This window comes from Perissodus microlepis, chromosome 12 (assembly GCF_051167445.1).
Source record: "Perissodus microlepis isolate ML-2025 ecotype Zambia chromosome 12, ASM5116744v1, whole genome shotgun sequence".
In the NCBI taxonomy this organism is placed as follows: domain Eukaryota; kingdom Metazoa; phylum Chordata; class Actinopteri; order Cichliformes; family Cichlidae; genus Perissodus; species Perissodus microlepis.
The window spans coordinates 26,508,277-26,523,965 of record NC_140472.1 but is presented as its reverse complement, the minus strand read 5'-3'; the positions used below and the strand labels follow the sequence as shown (position 1 = coordinate 26,523,965).

Genomic DNA, 15,689 nt, shown 5'->3' with positions numbered 1-15,689 from the left:
ACACACGGTCATGAGAAAGAGGGAGCGAGATATACACATGCTGACAGCAGCAGAGGGAGGAGGGTATTGACAGCTGAAAGGAGGGACTGAGGAAGGGAGAGAAACAGTCAAATATAGGAATGACTTTAGAACTGGCAGCGAAGAGAAACATGAAGCCAGACTGCTTACTGAAAGTGAGTCTCAGACATGATAGAAATCATTAACCCTGTGAGTCCATGACTGTCTCGGAGAGATACCAGGCTGCATAGCTGAACACTACCCAGTTAAAGGCACTGGCAATTCATCCCAAATATGCCTAATGCCATCTGAAGAGAGTCCTTCTCAATCACTCCATTCTCTCGTTCTCTATATTTTAGCATGTCAAAGCCCAGCTGAGAGGGGAGGAGGGACTGCCAGGTTAGCAGCTTCTCCATGGAGACAGCACAGAGAGCTGCTGCTGTTTTCTTCATCCATGTTTCCTCCTCTTGCCAAACTGCAGGAGTACAGTGCTCCAAGTGAAGATCAGCAAAAAGGATGGTAAAGAGGATTTACAAGACAAACTGGACAATGGCACTGTGAAAAGAGGTCAAGCATGGGTTTACAAATGCACATAAATGAAGGAATGTGAAAAACAGAGAGAGAGAAAGGAGATGAGATGGGTTTTGCAGGCAGAATATACGCAAAGAGTAGAAAAAGAGGTACACTGTGACTATAGAAAGTTTCTGTGTATGTGCATGGGGAGGGGTGATGGAGGGTGTTGGCACCGGCCTAGTGAACATTAATGCTGCCTTTGTGGGGTCTGTGTGAGGTTTAATCCTTTTTTCCATTCTCCAATTAGATCCCACAGTCGGGGTCGCAGACTCTTCTCTGCGCTCCTGGTGCTGCACTTATCGTTTGTTGACACCCTGCCAAACTATCCATATCATAAATCCCTTTCTCTCACAGTTTCCCCCCTATTACACACACACACATAAACACACACTGCTTTAACACTCCTCTGCTCTCCTTTCCCTGGAGATCTCAACAAGCTGCTGGAAAACTGCATTCAGCAAAGCCCTGGCAACCCCCATTCAGCCACAAACACCCCCTTTTTACTTCCCTATACCCCTATCCCACTCAGAGCACTCTTCCCTACTGAATTCTTCCAATCAAATACGCAAGTGAACACACACGCACACAGAAACTTCTTCCCTCTCCTCAACTGTGGAGGAGAGCAGCGCTCCTCGGGATGAAGTGGCCTTTGCTATTTGTTCGCTAAACTCACATTAAAATGCTGACCTGGAAGGATGTGATGGGGAATGGTATGTGTATCCGTCTGTATGTAGGCATTTGGGTGCAAGAGTGTGTTTTGGGTGGGGTATTTAAATATCGGGGGCATTAGGAAGGCAGAGATGGGGGAATGTGTGACTGAAGAAGACAAACAGTCCTTTATCCCTCTCAAAAAAATCCAAATTATCATATGAATCTTGAAAAGAGTAAAACCTTTAAAAAAAAAAAAAGTTTTCTATATACATACAGTCATGTCAAATAAGTTACAGTAATCTGAAATGGAGACAGGAAAGATGACATCAAGAAGATAGGGGAAAGATGACAGCTACATTCGAAATTCCTCATCCCTAGCTGAAGCGCTGGATACACAAGTTCTGTCTGTGTACCCGATGACGCATTCGCTCAAAGTATGCAGCCATATTGTTAGTGTTAACAAACAGACCAGAATCACAATATAAGCTTCACTACTTCACTAGAAAATGTAAAAACCTTCTACCCACTCACGATACCTGACAGGCCTGGAATGTTTACTGAAGAATTTAAATTCTTTAAGGGTCAAATGAGCACCTTTATCCCAGAAGAATGGCATGTATGAAACCTGAGTCATTTCCAGTCTGAGCTGTGTTCATTCAAACATGACCCACTGAGGGGAAACTTGTGCAAAACATCATTCAAGTGACCAATATTATTTGATCTGAGCCACAGAAGGTGATTTAAGGGGTCAAAAGAGGCCAGAGGGAGGCAGACATCACAGGCTACACGAAAATGATGAAGAGCTTCCACTCAGCTAACAAACACAGAGAAACATGCACACAGAGGACAAAATGGCTTAACCATTTAGCATGAAAAACTACACTCACCACAGGATGCTAAGATTACAGATGTTCAGTGCCAAGTGTTATAAAGTCTGAAGCCTCGGCTTGTAACCACAGCATTCTTACACTGAGGCATCAGTCTGGTCTGCAGTAATACCAGCCAATTATTAACCCACAGGATGTTCCCACTCTCAAATCCTTCCTCTTGCAATCCAGGAGTACATCAGAGTGAAGCCACCTTCAGCCATTTAGTCAGGAATTGGCTTGGTTTGTTTCTGGTCTCCTGTCACTACTGGCAGAAGCAGGATGACTCAGGATGAAGTGTTCATAAAAAAAAAAAAAAAAAAAGATCCTGCTCGGTTCAACAATAACTGTAAACACAGAGTGACACGACTAAAAAAACTTCAGGGAGAGGGGGGCAAGACAAGCCAGGGGCCTGAAATGTGATCCTATAGTCAGCGGGGACAGTCGGCAGCCATAGATGATGGTTAGAGTTCCAAGTTCTGTTCAGGAAAGGAAATGTTTCCTGCAGTTTGAACTCACTCAATAATTTGAAGCTACTTGGATAACTTCCTATGAACATAACAGCACCTAAAACAACAGTGATCGATCTCCGTCTGCACAAAAGTTGATGTACCACAAACTCTACAATTAAAACCACAGCTAAAAACGGACTTCTAAAAAAGCAAAATTACTTTGAAAGAAAATCTTACCAGAGTCAGACTGTGAAGGCTCGTCTTCTTCGTCCTCCTCATTCAGACAGAACATCAGCGGCTCCTCGTATACTTCGGAGTAGAAACTGGGAACCTTTAACGAAACAGCATGCGCATTTCCAGCATACCACAAAAACGGAAAAAAACGAGTAGAACTAAGTAAAAAAACACAAGTGTTTGGCGAGCGCCTAGGTGTGTGAGACAGATCAATTAGTTAACCATCTGTAACACATTAAACTGTTCCTACTGGATGACCAGAATCATGTGCACACACCACACCTCTCAAAACACGAAACACACACTTGACCGCTCACAAAGTCAGCTATTCAGTGGTGTGTGCAAGGTGCCAAATCCAGCACCTTGACAATAAGAGTGAAAAAAAAACAACAACTGTGGAGCATTGAGAAGCAGACAATGCTCCACAGTTATTGTAGCAGTGCTTGCCACTAGCTGGTACAGATGTTCATGGAAAGTGAATAAGTGTTTTTAAAATGCCACCTGTAATAACATATTCAGGAAAATTGGAAGGAACACCTCTTGTTGCACGGAATTTGTCAAGAATATTCGGATCATATTGTATTCCATAGACTTGTACGCATGTGAATCCTTATAAAAATGTTTTACTGCCGTGCATTAAATACTTACATTCTCTTCAACGGCAGAGTTTTCTCCATTTATGTCAGGATACAGTGCTGAAAAAAAGACAACATTTTCAGACACAGCCATCAAACTTCAAAAGAAACACAAGTAAGCACAGATGCTTGCCAGTTTTTAATGATCCCACGTAAACGCAGGTTTTTGTTTTCTTTTCATAAACCTGGGGGATTTATTTATTTTTACTGTGTGGCCTTGATCTCCATTTTCATTTAATTACCATGTTCATCCTAGATCAAAGGGCACGGTGTATGATGGCTTACCAGTAACAAGGCAGAAATACATGGAAATTAGTGTTTGGGTGGTTTGATTAGTGGCCTTGGGTGATGTTGAAAAATGAAGGCAGGATATGTAGCAGAAGTGGCCCATAAAAGATAGATAGGCTGGAACAGAGTTTCAGAGAGAAGAGAAAAAGTAGTGCCAGAGCTTGAGAGACAAAGACAGAGGGACAAAAAAGAGAAGGATGAAATATTTTAAAAATAAAAACAAAACTAGCTAAGATACTGTCAATCACACTAGTGATGTGGCTTGGGATCTCAGTGGAATATGCCAAATACTAGTGGATGAACTGCTTTAAAATTCTCTACATAATGTCCACAGGCCTTATGTAGGGAATTTTTATAAGAATTTTTATGCCATGCTGAGTTTTTCTGTAGCACCAGGAACTGGTCAAAGTTTTTATTCATCTATTTAAATATCCTTAAATATCCACATTTAAAAACAAGGCCTACATCAGATTTTAAGAACTCTTTATTTTACTGAGCTTCCTTTATATCTGCTTGATGAAGTAGTAAATCCGTCCTCTACCCTTTATCCAAATCTACCACTGGAAGGAATGATTAAGCAGACTTGCCCAAAACTTCCCACATTTTATTTTATAAACAAAATATCTTCAACTACCTTGTTTTTTTAAATGATTATGTTTGATGAGAAATACTTTTAAGCAGAAAGTTTTGAAGTAGACTGTTGTTATTGTTTTTAATTATTTCCCTGATAACTGACTAACGATTGATCATCTATTCGGCAAAGATATGACAAACCGCCACCTTCATACAGTTGACTTGTTTTTTGCCATATCTTTGCAGTACCCACAAAGCCCAGATGAGGGCAGTCAATTTCTACTGAAGTCTGCATGACACCACAGTGTGTAGATTCAACACAGTGAAAAATAGCAAATCATCTCAACATGAAAGAGGAGAGCTACGACTGGATGGTTTAGTTTAATCAGGCCTCCAAATCCCACAAATCAGACAGATTGAATGTGTATGATACCACTGTCTGCAGGATCATCCACTAGTTCTTCCTTCCCTAAGATCGTCTCCACCCGCTCCCTCCTTAGCGCTTTGATCTGTAGGAGAAAAAGCAACATTTAAATCAAAAGATTCGGTAAACTGAGAGAGTATTGTATTTATGGGTTTTGATTTTTCTGTTTAGTTAGTTGCACACCCGCTACCTAACCTTAATTTAACAGTACCTTTAAGAACCTTGAACAAAAAAAAAAACATCCTCAAGAAAAGCTTAATCTGTAAATTTTTTTTGTTTTGCTTTTATATAATTGTAATCAACTACCTTTTTCTATTTTATTCTTGTGTTTACAAATATCACCTTTACAATCTTTACGACCATCATAATATTGTTCCGCTCACCCCTCTGAGGAAGTCCTCATCTCTCAGTCGCTCTCTGAGAAGCAGGATGTCAGCATGTCGGCTCTCCTCCGAGCTCCACCTCAGGTTTTGTCTGACAGTCAGAGTCAGGTTCCCCATGTCATGACAGAACCTAAGCAGGCGAGATCTGTCTGCCCACACCTGGGAAAGACCAGCGGGAGGTGTAGCTAGTGGATTGGGTGGGCTGCAAAACAACAGAAAAAAATGTTAGGCATTAGGGTTGATATTTCGAATACAGTTTTTACTATTTTCCCAAACTTCTTTATCATATTGCATATCACATTTACTGTCATTAAGTGCATATGATCTGGTCTTGTGGGCAAAATAAATTAACCTGTAAGGGTGTGGATCCATTTAGAGGTGGAGTTTTCAGGTAGCACACACAGGTGGCATATAATAACAAAATGCACTTCATCACTTCAATATAATCACAGTATTTTGGAAATTTAGAAATGGATGAATAGGATAATAGCAAACATAAAACTGGGTTGTGTATATAGTTGAAGGAAAGTTTTCCCTTACTGTGGAGCACAGGAAACTTCTACACTGAATACACAATGTTTTATCAAAACAGTCATTCATTTGTCAGAGTCTCTCCTGGAAGCACCTCGTTAAAGTTTATAATCTTACTTGGAGAGCAGCTCCAACAGTTCAGTGTTGCCTGCTGTCTGTGCCAGCTGCAGCGGCGTGACTCCATTTTCGTTTGGCAGATTGACAGCCATCAAACCCCCAGGCTGGCAAAGCAACAGCTCTGCAAGTCGACACATACCCCATCGAACAGCTAGGTGGAGGGGAGACTCTCTGGGACAGTGCTCTGGAGAATAGGGAGAGAAATATATTACAATTTTAAAAAATGACATCTCTGAAGACATGAAAGAATGCAGCGGGATCCAAGACAACTGCTTAACCAGGAATGTGAAACTCACAAAAACCAGGAGGAAACTAGCATGTCAGAAATCTGGATAACCGTCTAATTAGGATAACTATCTGAACTGTCACTAACTGATTTCTATTCTTACACAGCACTGGATCCCTCTGGTCCACTGACCTATTTTAAGGCAACAGTAGCCTTTTAACAAGATCGTGACAACAGACAGTCTACAAATGTGACGACTTCTTAGATTTGTGTCTGCCATTTAATGCAGTCCAACAAGATTTCTATCTGTACCAGATAAAACTGCTCCAGCCGAAAAACATTTTACTCTCTAACAAGTCAAAGGAGCTTGCAAAGAAAAGCGTCTGGACTTCTTTAAGTTTACTTGAAGACGTTTCACCTCTCATCCGAGAAGCTTCTTCAGTTCTAAGGTCAAATGGTGGAGAGTCCCAGATATAAACCTAGTGGGAGTATCCCCCCACAGAGGGACAAAAGGACCCCCTGATGATCTTCTAATCGCCTGAGCCAAGGTGTGAAACTGGGTGTGGGTCCCAATCAGCCAGAGTTTCGGGTGTGTTCATTGTGAAACCTGGCCCCACCTTATCATGCGAATTCCTGAGGTCAGATGGCCCAGGATGTGAGTGGGCGTTAAGGCGTCTGGGAAGGGATCTCAAAACTGGATTATAGATGGCAGAGAGTTGGTGTCGTAAACCCCCGCCTCTGTTCAAAGATGGTCGCTCACAGTGGACATAGATGGCTTCTTTCACTCCTCTTTCAAACCTCCTGTCCTCCTCCTGAAAGAGGAGTGAAAGAAGCCATCTATGTCCACTGTGAGCGACCATCTTTGAACAGAGGCGGGGGTTTATGACACCAACTCTCTGCCATCTATAATCCAGTTTTGAGATCCCTTCCCAGACGCCTTAACGCCCACTCACATGCTGGGCCATCTGACCTCAGGAATTCGCATGATAAGGTGGGGCCAGGTTTCACAATGAACACACCCGAAACTCTGGCTGATTGGGACCCACACCCAGTTTCACACCTTGGCTCAGGCGATTAGAAGATCATCAGGGGGTCCTTTTGTCCCTCTGTGGGGGGATACTCCCACTAGGTTTATATCTGGGACTCTCCACCATTTGACCTTAGAACTGAAGAAGCTTCTCGGATGAGAGGTGAAACGTCTTCAAGTAAACCTAAAGAAGTCCAGACGCTTTTCTTTGCAAGCTCCTTTGACTACGATGACCTGGATGACTGAGAACCTTCACAGACATACTCTCTAACAAGTTTTTTATAGATCTTATTACTATTCCTTAAAAGAGAGAATAAGTTTACATTAAAGTATGTTAGTTAACTCAGATATAAATTACAAATGCTGTCTGAAAAGAATAAATTGCAGGAAAAATATACAAATATAATGGAAGCAACACTTGGTATCACTTAAAATTGTCATCTCATCATAAAAATTGTCGTTTTTTTTTTTACATTGTGATACCATACAGTTTGCCCTTTTTACTGTAATGGGTAGTTGTGTAAAGATTAAGAAATACCCGCAGGATGATGAGAAATGAGTCAAGCTCTGTGCAAGAGCACTTAAACTTCAAATAATTCAGGACTGTATCACCTTTTCAGAATCACAATATTTCTAAGCTGACAACTAGGGTATTTCCCTTTACAGAGGATAAAACATACTTTAGAGAAACTAAACTGAAACTTCAGTCCCAAAAGTAGAAATAAAGAGAATACACCTGTGACTTCCAGTTATACTAACTAAAGAAAAGGTTTTTATAAAAGAATCAGAATGGTCCCATGTTTAGTTTTTCTCTTCCTTTTATACTTTGATGTTTCTATCACGATGCATAAGTGCATTATGGATTTACATGGGTTCACACTGAAATAAATTACCAGCAAAAGTAAAACAAAAAATAATTATTTCAAGATTTTATACTTTTAAAAGAAGAAATAGTAAAAACAATAACTAAAAATATCAGTTGTTATATACTTGTAGAAGTAATGAGAATGAGTCACAGTACAACTAATTAGGCTGCTGTGAGCTTCCTCCTGAAATAATGCCAAAGACGGTGCATGATGAGAAAAATCTAGCTTCATAAAACAGACAGGAAGCGCTTCGTACTTAGCATAAGGCTTAACAATTGAAATCTTGAGTTTTTGTGACAGCTCAGTCAGTATGAAGAACATTGCATAACAACCTCTGTGGAGAGAGTCCAAGAAAAAAAATGTCCTGGCTTGCTGTTCAGCACATTGCTGCAAGATTAAACTTTGCTAATGAACATGAAAAGGTGCCTGACGAATACTGGGTGAGATACATTTTTACAGCTCTGACTGGGTGCAGCATGAACTTGGCCAGGACTACCAGAGTAAATACACACAGAAGAACCGTGAGCTGACTGTTGTTATGAATTGGTGCTATAAATACAATATATAAATAAAACTGACTTGAATTGAAAAGTTGAAATAATGAGGCACAGAGGTGACAGTGTGGCGAGTGCAAAAGATGTCAGGAGATGACTTATAGATGGAGCCATTAATGTCTGAAAATTAATCAGAATTCTTCCTGAAAAAATGACTCCTAATCTCCAGAAACCTGTCAGGAGAGGAGTACTAGGCTTTATCCTCTGACAAAAATCCAAAGTTCAATGACTGAATCAGTAAAGATTCTGAAGACTTGGTCAAGTGTGTCGCCACCTAAATCCAATAATAACATGTGAAGAGAAAGGCAGAACAAAACAACCTAAGAAAGAACAGCTGAAAAAGAATGACAGAATCTCTCTCCAAAAATGTGCAACACTGGCATCCATGCCAGGATTTAGTGCATATTTGAAAAGTAGGGTGGACAGAAGACGTACTGAAAAAATAAAAATGCAAATGTCATGAAAGCTGCACTGACTACTACTGACTGTACTGACTTCCTACTGTGCAGCTTCTATTTTTAATATAATGAATACAGCCATGTGAAGAACAAGCAGCTTTCCATGCAGTCCTGTGAAAGACTAAGGCCACACTTGTTGCTTCCATAAGAACTAAGAGAGTGTGTAACAGTCAGGTGTGACTGATAAAATGCACTTCATCAACTGATCATCAGCAACTGTGAACAACAACAGAGGTTTTGGCATTTTGCAGGTCTGGAGCATTGAAATGCACGTTAATACAACGCTACAATTTTTCCAGTAAGCTCAGTTTAAGAAATGTTATAAATGTATAAATGTAAGAAACATAATTATCTCCAGTGTCATCTCTTGTCTTTGTGACAGTAACAAGGATTTGTTAAGATGTTCCTGTGCTTTTAAAATTTTATTGAAAGCACTGCATGCAAACAGTGAGTACTTAGGAGAGTCGCGGATTGATCATTGAGCTGTATTAAGCATCGGCAATAGAATGATGTCATAAGCAGTGTTATCAAATTAACTGCAGACATTTAGAGAGAGACACTGCAATGAAACAGACTGCCATAACTATATTACAGCTAAATCTAGTTTGTTATTTATGTAGGTGGCCCTACACAAACACTCAGATCATACAAACAGATGGTGGCATCTAGTAAACTTGGTGGTCAGCACACACACAGGCCACACGCAAACACACAAACACATGCTCGCTCAGATTTATTGAGCTCTGCCTAGGGCTACTTCCAGATGGAAAGGCTCTATTAACCACATTACATGCTGCTTAATTGGCTTTGATGAATTTAACAGAGGAACACGTTGGACCATGTTCACTTCCGATTTCAGCCTGGTGAGCATGGAAAATGGGAATAATGGCTGGGGAGAAGGTGGGTGGAGGGGTTGCAGGGTTGAAGAGTTCAACCTCCTGGTATAGTTACCAGGACAGTGCTGAGTGATGCATTATGACAAAGGCTGTCAGCTACATTTCTAATCTATAGCTGTCCTCTTTTTTGTTTTTTTGTATGAATAAACATGTACATAATTAAATATATTATCCTTGTCTGTAAATCCACTCTTTAATTAAAACCCCTCCCTCTAACATGCCATTTTCCAAGCTACAACTTTGTTTGGATAAACAGAGTGTACCATTTTAAGCATTTTCAATTTTTCATATTTTTAAATACATTTTTTCATGAAATAAAAACTGCATTTTATGTGTCTTTGATAAGCATAACTGTGTAGGAATCCCTGTTCTGCAAGATAAGACAGTGCAGCTCTCACCGTCTCCACTGTGGCTCCCGAGTACATTCCAGTTTGGGGGGATATCGAGGTTAGCCATAGCCAGGGCCACTCGGTGATCCATAGCCCAATGGGAGCTCTGCTGGCCCAGGTTGAAGAGGCTGCTCAGCTCGTTGTGATCCGTGGAGTTCAGACAATGTCCATGAATTACCAGGTGCTCTGCGAGGTCCTGTAAGGGTGCCAGTTATGAATAAGATACAATCAGGTGTAACTGAAGAGCTCTACAAAACATTTTTTGCACTGCTGCCTTTGTATTGGAGCATTTCCCATTCCAATACAAAAATGTCAGTAGAATTCTTATCAATTATATGAACTAAAAAGCATGTGCACAAGAAAAAACTGTATTAACATGTCATTTTTACCACAAGCACACTTTTTTTTGGCTTTTCTTACCTGAGCATCATCATGAACATACTCTAATGAAGCCTCGCCTACCCAGGTGAGAGGTATAGTTTCAGAGCACAGGTATGCCTGGACAGAAACCATCTCTGCCAGATTATGGCCTAAGCAAGCACAACAAAAGTTATATTTAACATCAGTTAAATAAACAATATCTTTTTATATGAAAAAGAGCTTCCTTTTCACAGTATGATCGTGTCACTGGATGGAACAAAAAACTCCAAAAGTTACAGATCTTTTTGTTCAAACTGTGTTTAATAAACAGAAATAGAAGCCCAAAAGGCTGAAAGGAAATCTATCAAAAGGATTTATGGTTTGTGAGAAATGAGTCAACACTACAAAAACACACTATGGTTACAGGGCTTTAAGAATGCCTCCAAGCCCTTGGATATGTTTGAGTATCAGCTTTTCTTTTTGGATGCTAACAAAGGCACTTTTTGTTTTCTGCATTTCTGCATTGAGTTAGTATGTTTGAGAGTGCAAAGCCTGCAGGACTGCCTGTTGTTTGAGTCAACCTACACAGAGGCTCAGTAATAATGACATATTGTTCATGGAGCTGTTTCACTCCTATGTGGAAGCTGCTAAGATTCTGCACCCTGTCAGACCTCAAGCCACTGTAGGGACATGTTTATGTGTAAGCCAAATTCAAATACATACTTCTTTTAGGTATTCTGATATATAATCGGGAGTGAAAAAGTGGAAAAACATGGGATTGCTAGAATATACTAATGTTTGACGATGGCTTTGTAAAATACCAAAATATGGCATTAGACATGAGAACATAAAATATTGTGCAAAAATCCTAAAGCACCCGTCATTTCTTTATATTTTGCTTCCAAAGAGCCAAACTTTCATGTAATTTTTATGAGTTTTCTTTAAGCAATAGCTATAGGATATCCAAATAAGTCAAGGACAAAAGAAGTGGAAGACCTAAAAAAAACATTAAAATGGAGGAACACTATCTGAAAACCATGTTCTTAAGAAATAGGGAGAAAAAAAATGAGCAAAGTTGTGACACAGGATCCGAGAGAAGCATCTTGTTATTCAGTTGATCTAAGACGCCATCCGAAGGTACTGAAACAGTGAGGAAACTATATTTCCATGTATGTTCGCCGTATGTATTTCTAATTTTCCTAGCAAAATACAAAGAAATAGAGGGTGATTTAAAACTTTTACACAGTACTATACATGTAATACTACATCAGAAAGTCATAAACATACCGGGCACAATAAAGCAGAGCATGACATCACTGTGAGCCCTGGTGACATGGATCAGTGTGGATCCTTCCAAAACAATGTAAACCTCTGCATCTTCTGGCGCAGCATCAAAACCATCCAGCAATGCAAATACCTTTGCTTCGCCCTGGGATAAATGAAGGTGGAAGAGGTTGAGAGGAAAAACAAAGAAGAAAGACGCTACCGATCAAAAAAATACATCTATTGTTAAGTATACAGGCTCATTTTAGAGCAAGACTTTATTCTGATTCTGATGTTCTAGATTTCTGTAAAGTACACCAAATCCCCTGATAGCATTCCTCTCGAGGGTACAATAAACCATCCCTCCTCAATAAAAACAGGAATGCCTTAGCGCCTCCTCAAAGACCTGTCCTGATCCAGACAGGCTACAAGACTTTAGATTTCTCATTTAAGGCAAAAGAAAGAATGAAAAAAAGGTTTGAACAGTCACACAAATAAAAAAATAATAATAATAATAATAAAAAATAAATAAATCGACTAGTACACATCTAAAAATAAGACATCCTATAACTGTTCTGTTAATTATATTAAAACAATACAAGCCTTTAAGGATCCCAGGAAATCTGATTTGCTGAGACCTTGAGGTTTTATATATTTCAATAAATAATATTTATGTTATATTGAAAGCACAAGCTATTCATTTTTTTTAACTTGTCAGCCAAAAAGTGGCAAGCTGTTCATATGGCAATTGTGAGAAAACAGCTGCTTATTCACACTTTCAGTAAATATAAACAACACTAGCATTTAATCAGTCTTCTTAGTAACCACTTGAGAAAGTCTAGCACTCACTCTTTACTCACAAGTACGTATAAATACATCCACTATGTTCTTTGGCTAGTTGCTACTTTTTGCAGTCTCCAAAGTTTTTCAACAGATTTCTGCATCTTTGCACATTTCTGGGTCCATGCTGTTGTCTTCATGTGATGCTTCCACTTTGAATACGTGGTTATAACTAAAGCAACCAAAAGATTTCAAGTATAAAGGCTGAACATGAACTAGCTTCACTAGCTACAAAATAAAAGCTTCCCAGGCTAGTTGTCTTTTAACAGAGCTGCTGCTTTTTCACCACCATCCAACAGTCACAGGGGAAGAAATCTATTGTAGACGATATCAATTTGTCCACCTACAGTGGCCTCAATAGACCAGTGTATTGAGGCCACAAGACATATTGTGTGGGTTATTCTTGGAAACCTATCAAAAGACTGACTGAGGCGGGAGTAGAGGAACAGGCCTGAGGGAAAAAAAGCTGCAGCCAAAATGTAGGTCCTAAAGGTAAGGTTTACCGTGAAATGCAATATACATTACAGATTAGTGTAGATGGCTTAAGAGTGTATTTTCAGTAGTCTTTCTTTTGGCCTCAACAGCTGACCTGATTTCTCATGGTTAATAAAACCAGAGGCTTTTTGCTTTCACTCCTCTTATTGACTAAAATAAGGACACTTTGAGTAATCCTGCCTCCATTTCTCATTGTCTCACCTAATCTAACCTTTGCGTTCACTTATTTATTTCTTCATGTCTGGAAGACTTCTATTTGACCACAAATCCTCAAACGTCAACCAGGCTTCTCCTGGACCCTCATTAAGACTCTCCACGTCTTTACGATTGACCAGACCGTGACCACTAATGATAATGTGGTCACTAAACGAAATACTGGAAATATCTGTTGATAATGCCAGAGGCAGAAGAAGAATGGATTGGAGCAGACTTTCAAACAAAACTATTTCTGGTGCTTTCAATGATATGAAGTGTGCCAGTGTGGCCATATGCTACTTTTTACTTTGTCTTGCACCTTGAAGGATAGCATATTATTATGTGGATGTGAGCACATACACCAATCAGCTACAATATCAAAACCACCTGTCTCATACTGTTTAGATCCAAGTGATGCTGCCAAAACAGCTCTGACTTGCTGAGGTATGAGCATGAGAGCTCTGTACTTGTCTTGTGGTGCCTGACAGGGATGTTGGCAGCACATCCTATAGGTCCTGTCAGTTGCTGGGTGGGCTGCCTCCAAGTTTGACTCGACCAGTTCAGTGATTCTGCTCCATTTACTGTTACTCAAGTTGTTCTGTTTTCGCGAAGGGGTGTGCTTGGTTTGTTATAATACTTAGGTTAATGTTATGTTTCAAAACTATTATCCAGAAAATGCAGAAATCCAGTGTCATACACTTGGTCAAATGCATTGTTGTGTTGCTAAGTGATCTGCACTAATACAACAAAGCATTTTTCTGTATGTGATCAAATTATCCTATAAAGTCTGATTAAACGTGCTGGAAGCTTTGGTCGATCATATATTTTCACAAACGGTGAAATCACTAAATCAGTCTTTATTTGGATTGCCAGGAGAAGGCCTCTTATCTCTAAAAAGAAATTAGTAACATATCTCAGGTTGTTCTGCAAAGTTGCACCTGAACAACAGACTTCTGGAACAACGTCCTTTGGACAGAGGAGACCAAAGTGGAGATGGTCGTAATGCACAGTGCCACATTTGGCAAAAAACAAGCACAGCATATCAGCACAAACAGCCAAAGGACCTGGGCACATTGGAGTCATTGAGTGGAGCATCTGTATGCCAAAGTATTCTAGAGTCAAACTGTCCCAACAGTTAAAGATTGGCTTAAACTGGGTCATGCAACAGGACAATGATCCCCCCAAAACACGATTACTTCAAGTTACTGCTGCTGAAGGTGGTTCTACAAGTTACTGATCATGAGGTTTAGTCAAATCACTGAATTTTCACAATAGTAACAGACACACACTTTCAGACACATGCTTTTGAGTTTTAAAAAATTGTAATAACTATCAAGGGCATGACATTAGTTACAGATTACTGAACTAAGTTGAAATGTGAGCAAAACATCTGCCTTTGATCTCGAAAGGAGCATGATTTTGCTTACACTGTTTGGTCACCAAACCAATAAAAATAATATTTGACCAAAGTCATACCCTGTTTGTGTACAGCTTAATCACAGGCAGCAGGGGTTCAAAGGGTTACCATGATCAAAAACACCACATATCAAATATACAGCAAATACAATTTCTCTTTCATCTCTGAGTAAGTAAAATACAAATAAAAAAACATCACTGCGAATGAATCACGGAGTTACTGATTTGGTAGGCAGCTACGCAAATGCCAGGATGTTATTGTCACCTATGTGCTGATAGATATGTTTATTTTTTCCCTGAGTTACTTTGAATTAGTGTTCAACAGCAAAACAAACAAACAAACAAAAAATCAACAACACAGAAATGATTTATTCATATGTCTGAAAACACCATTTCCATCAACACAGTGAAAGGGTCACTGGGTTCACATTTAAATAAATCGTACAGAGAAACTACAGCTAACATGATGAACAGACATAGGAAGACATATCAGTCACACCCTTTCAGACACAGCACAATCTGTCAGTGGCTTTCATTTTATAAACAAGGATGCTGATCTCTCACTGAATTCCAAACTCAATTTTTAGAGATTTTCCAGAGGGAAAACTAACTGTTGAGATTAATTTAAGAAGCTGATCTAGACTGCAAACTGGGGCACATACTTACATACAGAGGCACTTTCCTTCTGCTCAGTTCCATCTGCAGGGAAGACAAACATAAAACAAAAAGATAACTGAGAGACTAAAATGAAAAAGAGAAAACACACTGCACACTTGGAGTGGCCATGTGACTACCCATTACCTCTTTTGTTATTTTGGTTATTCTGCTTTTTCCTCTGATCCTGAAGAGATTACCAAACCTTTTATGTGCCGTGCTGAGTCAGGGGTCCTGTGATGAGACAGGATAATCTTTTGATCCCAAGAATAATGATTTTAATGATGATCAAAGGAGCTTGCAAAGAAAAGCAAGATGATACTATT

The 15,689-nt window shown here is 39.6% G+C and overlaps 1 protein-coding gene across 7 annotated transcripts in view; it reads right to left on the bottom strand.

Annotated features, from left to right (window-relative positions):
* The window catches only part of LOC146376443 (rho guanine nucleotide exchange factor 28-like), a 42,367-nt gene that overhangs the window by 25,795 nt on the left and 883 nt on the right, over positions 1–15,689 (bottom strand). For 5 of the 7 annotated variants that reach the window (XM_084947292.1, XM_084947296.1, XM_084947298.1 and 2 more), the window contains exons 2-10: positions 15,376–15,408; positions 11,788–11,929; positions 10,561–10,670; positions 10,150–10,336; positions 5,725–5,908; positions 5,077–5,278; positions 4,703–4,778; positions 3,422–3,468; positions 2,777–2,870 (exon numbers count right to left, since the gene is read on the bottom strand). In XM_084947292.1, the coding sequence (XP_084803418.1) occupies positions 2,777–2,870; positions 3,422–3,468; positions 4,703–4,778; positions 5,077–5,278; positions 5,725–5,908; positions 10,150–10,336; positions 10,561–10,670; positions 11,788–11,929; positions 15,376–15,408 (1,075 nt within the window). Of the gene's footprint in view, positions 1–2,776; positions 2,871–3,421; positions 3,469–4,702; positions 4,779–5,076; positions 5,279–5,724; positions 5,909–10,149; positions 10,337–10,560; positions 10,671–11,787; positions 11,930–15,375; positions 15,443–15,510; positions 15,598–15,689 lie in introns of all 7 variants that reach the window. The other 2 variants (XM_084947294.1, XM_084947293.1) reach the window with 2 other exon arrangements.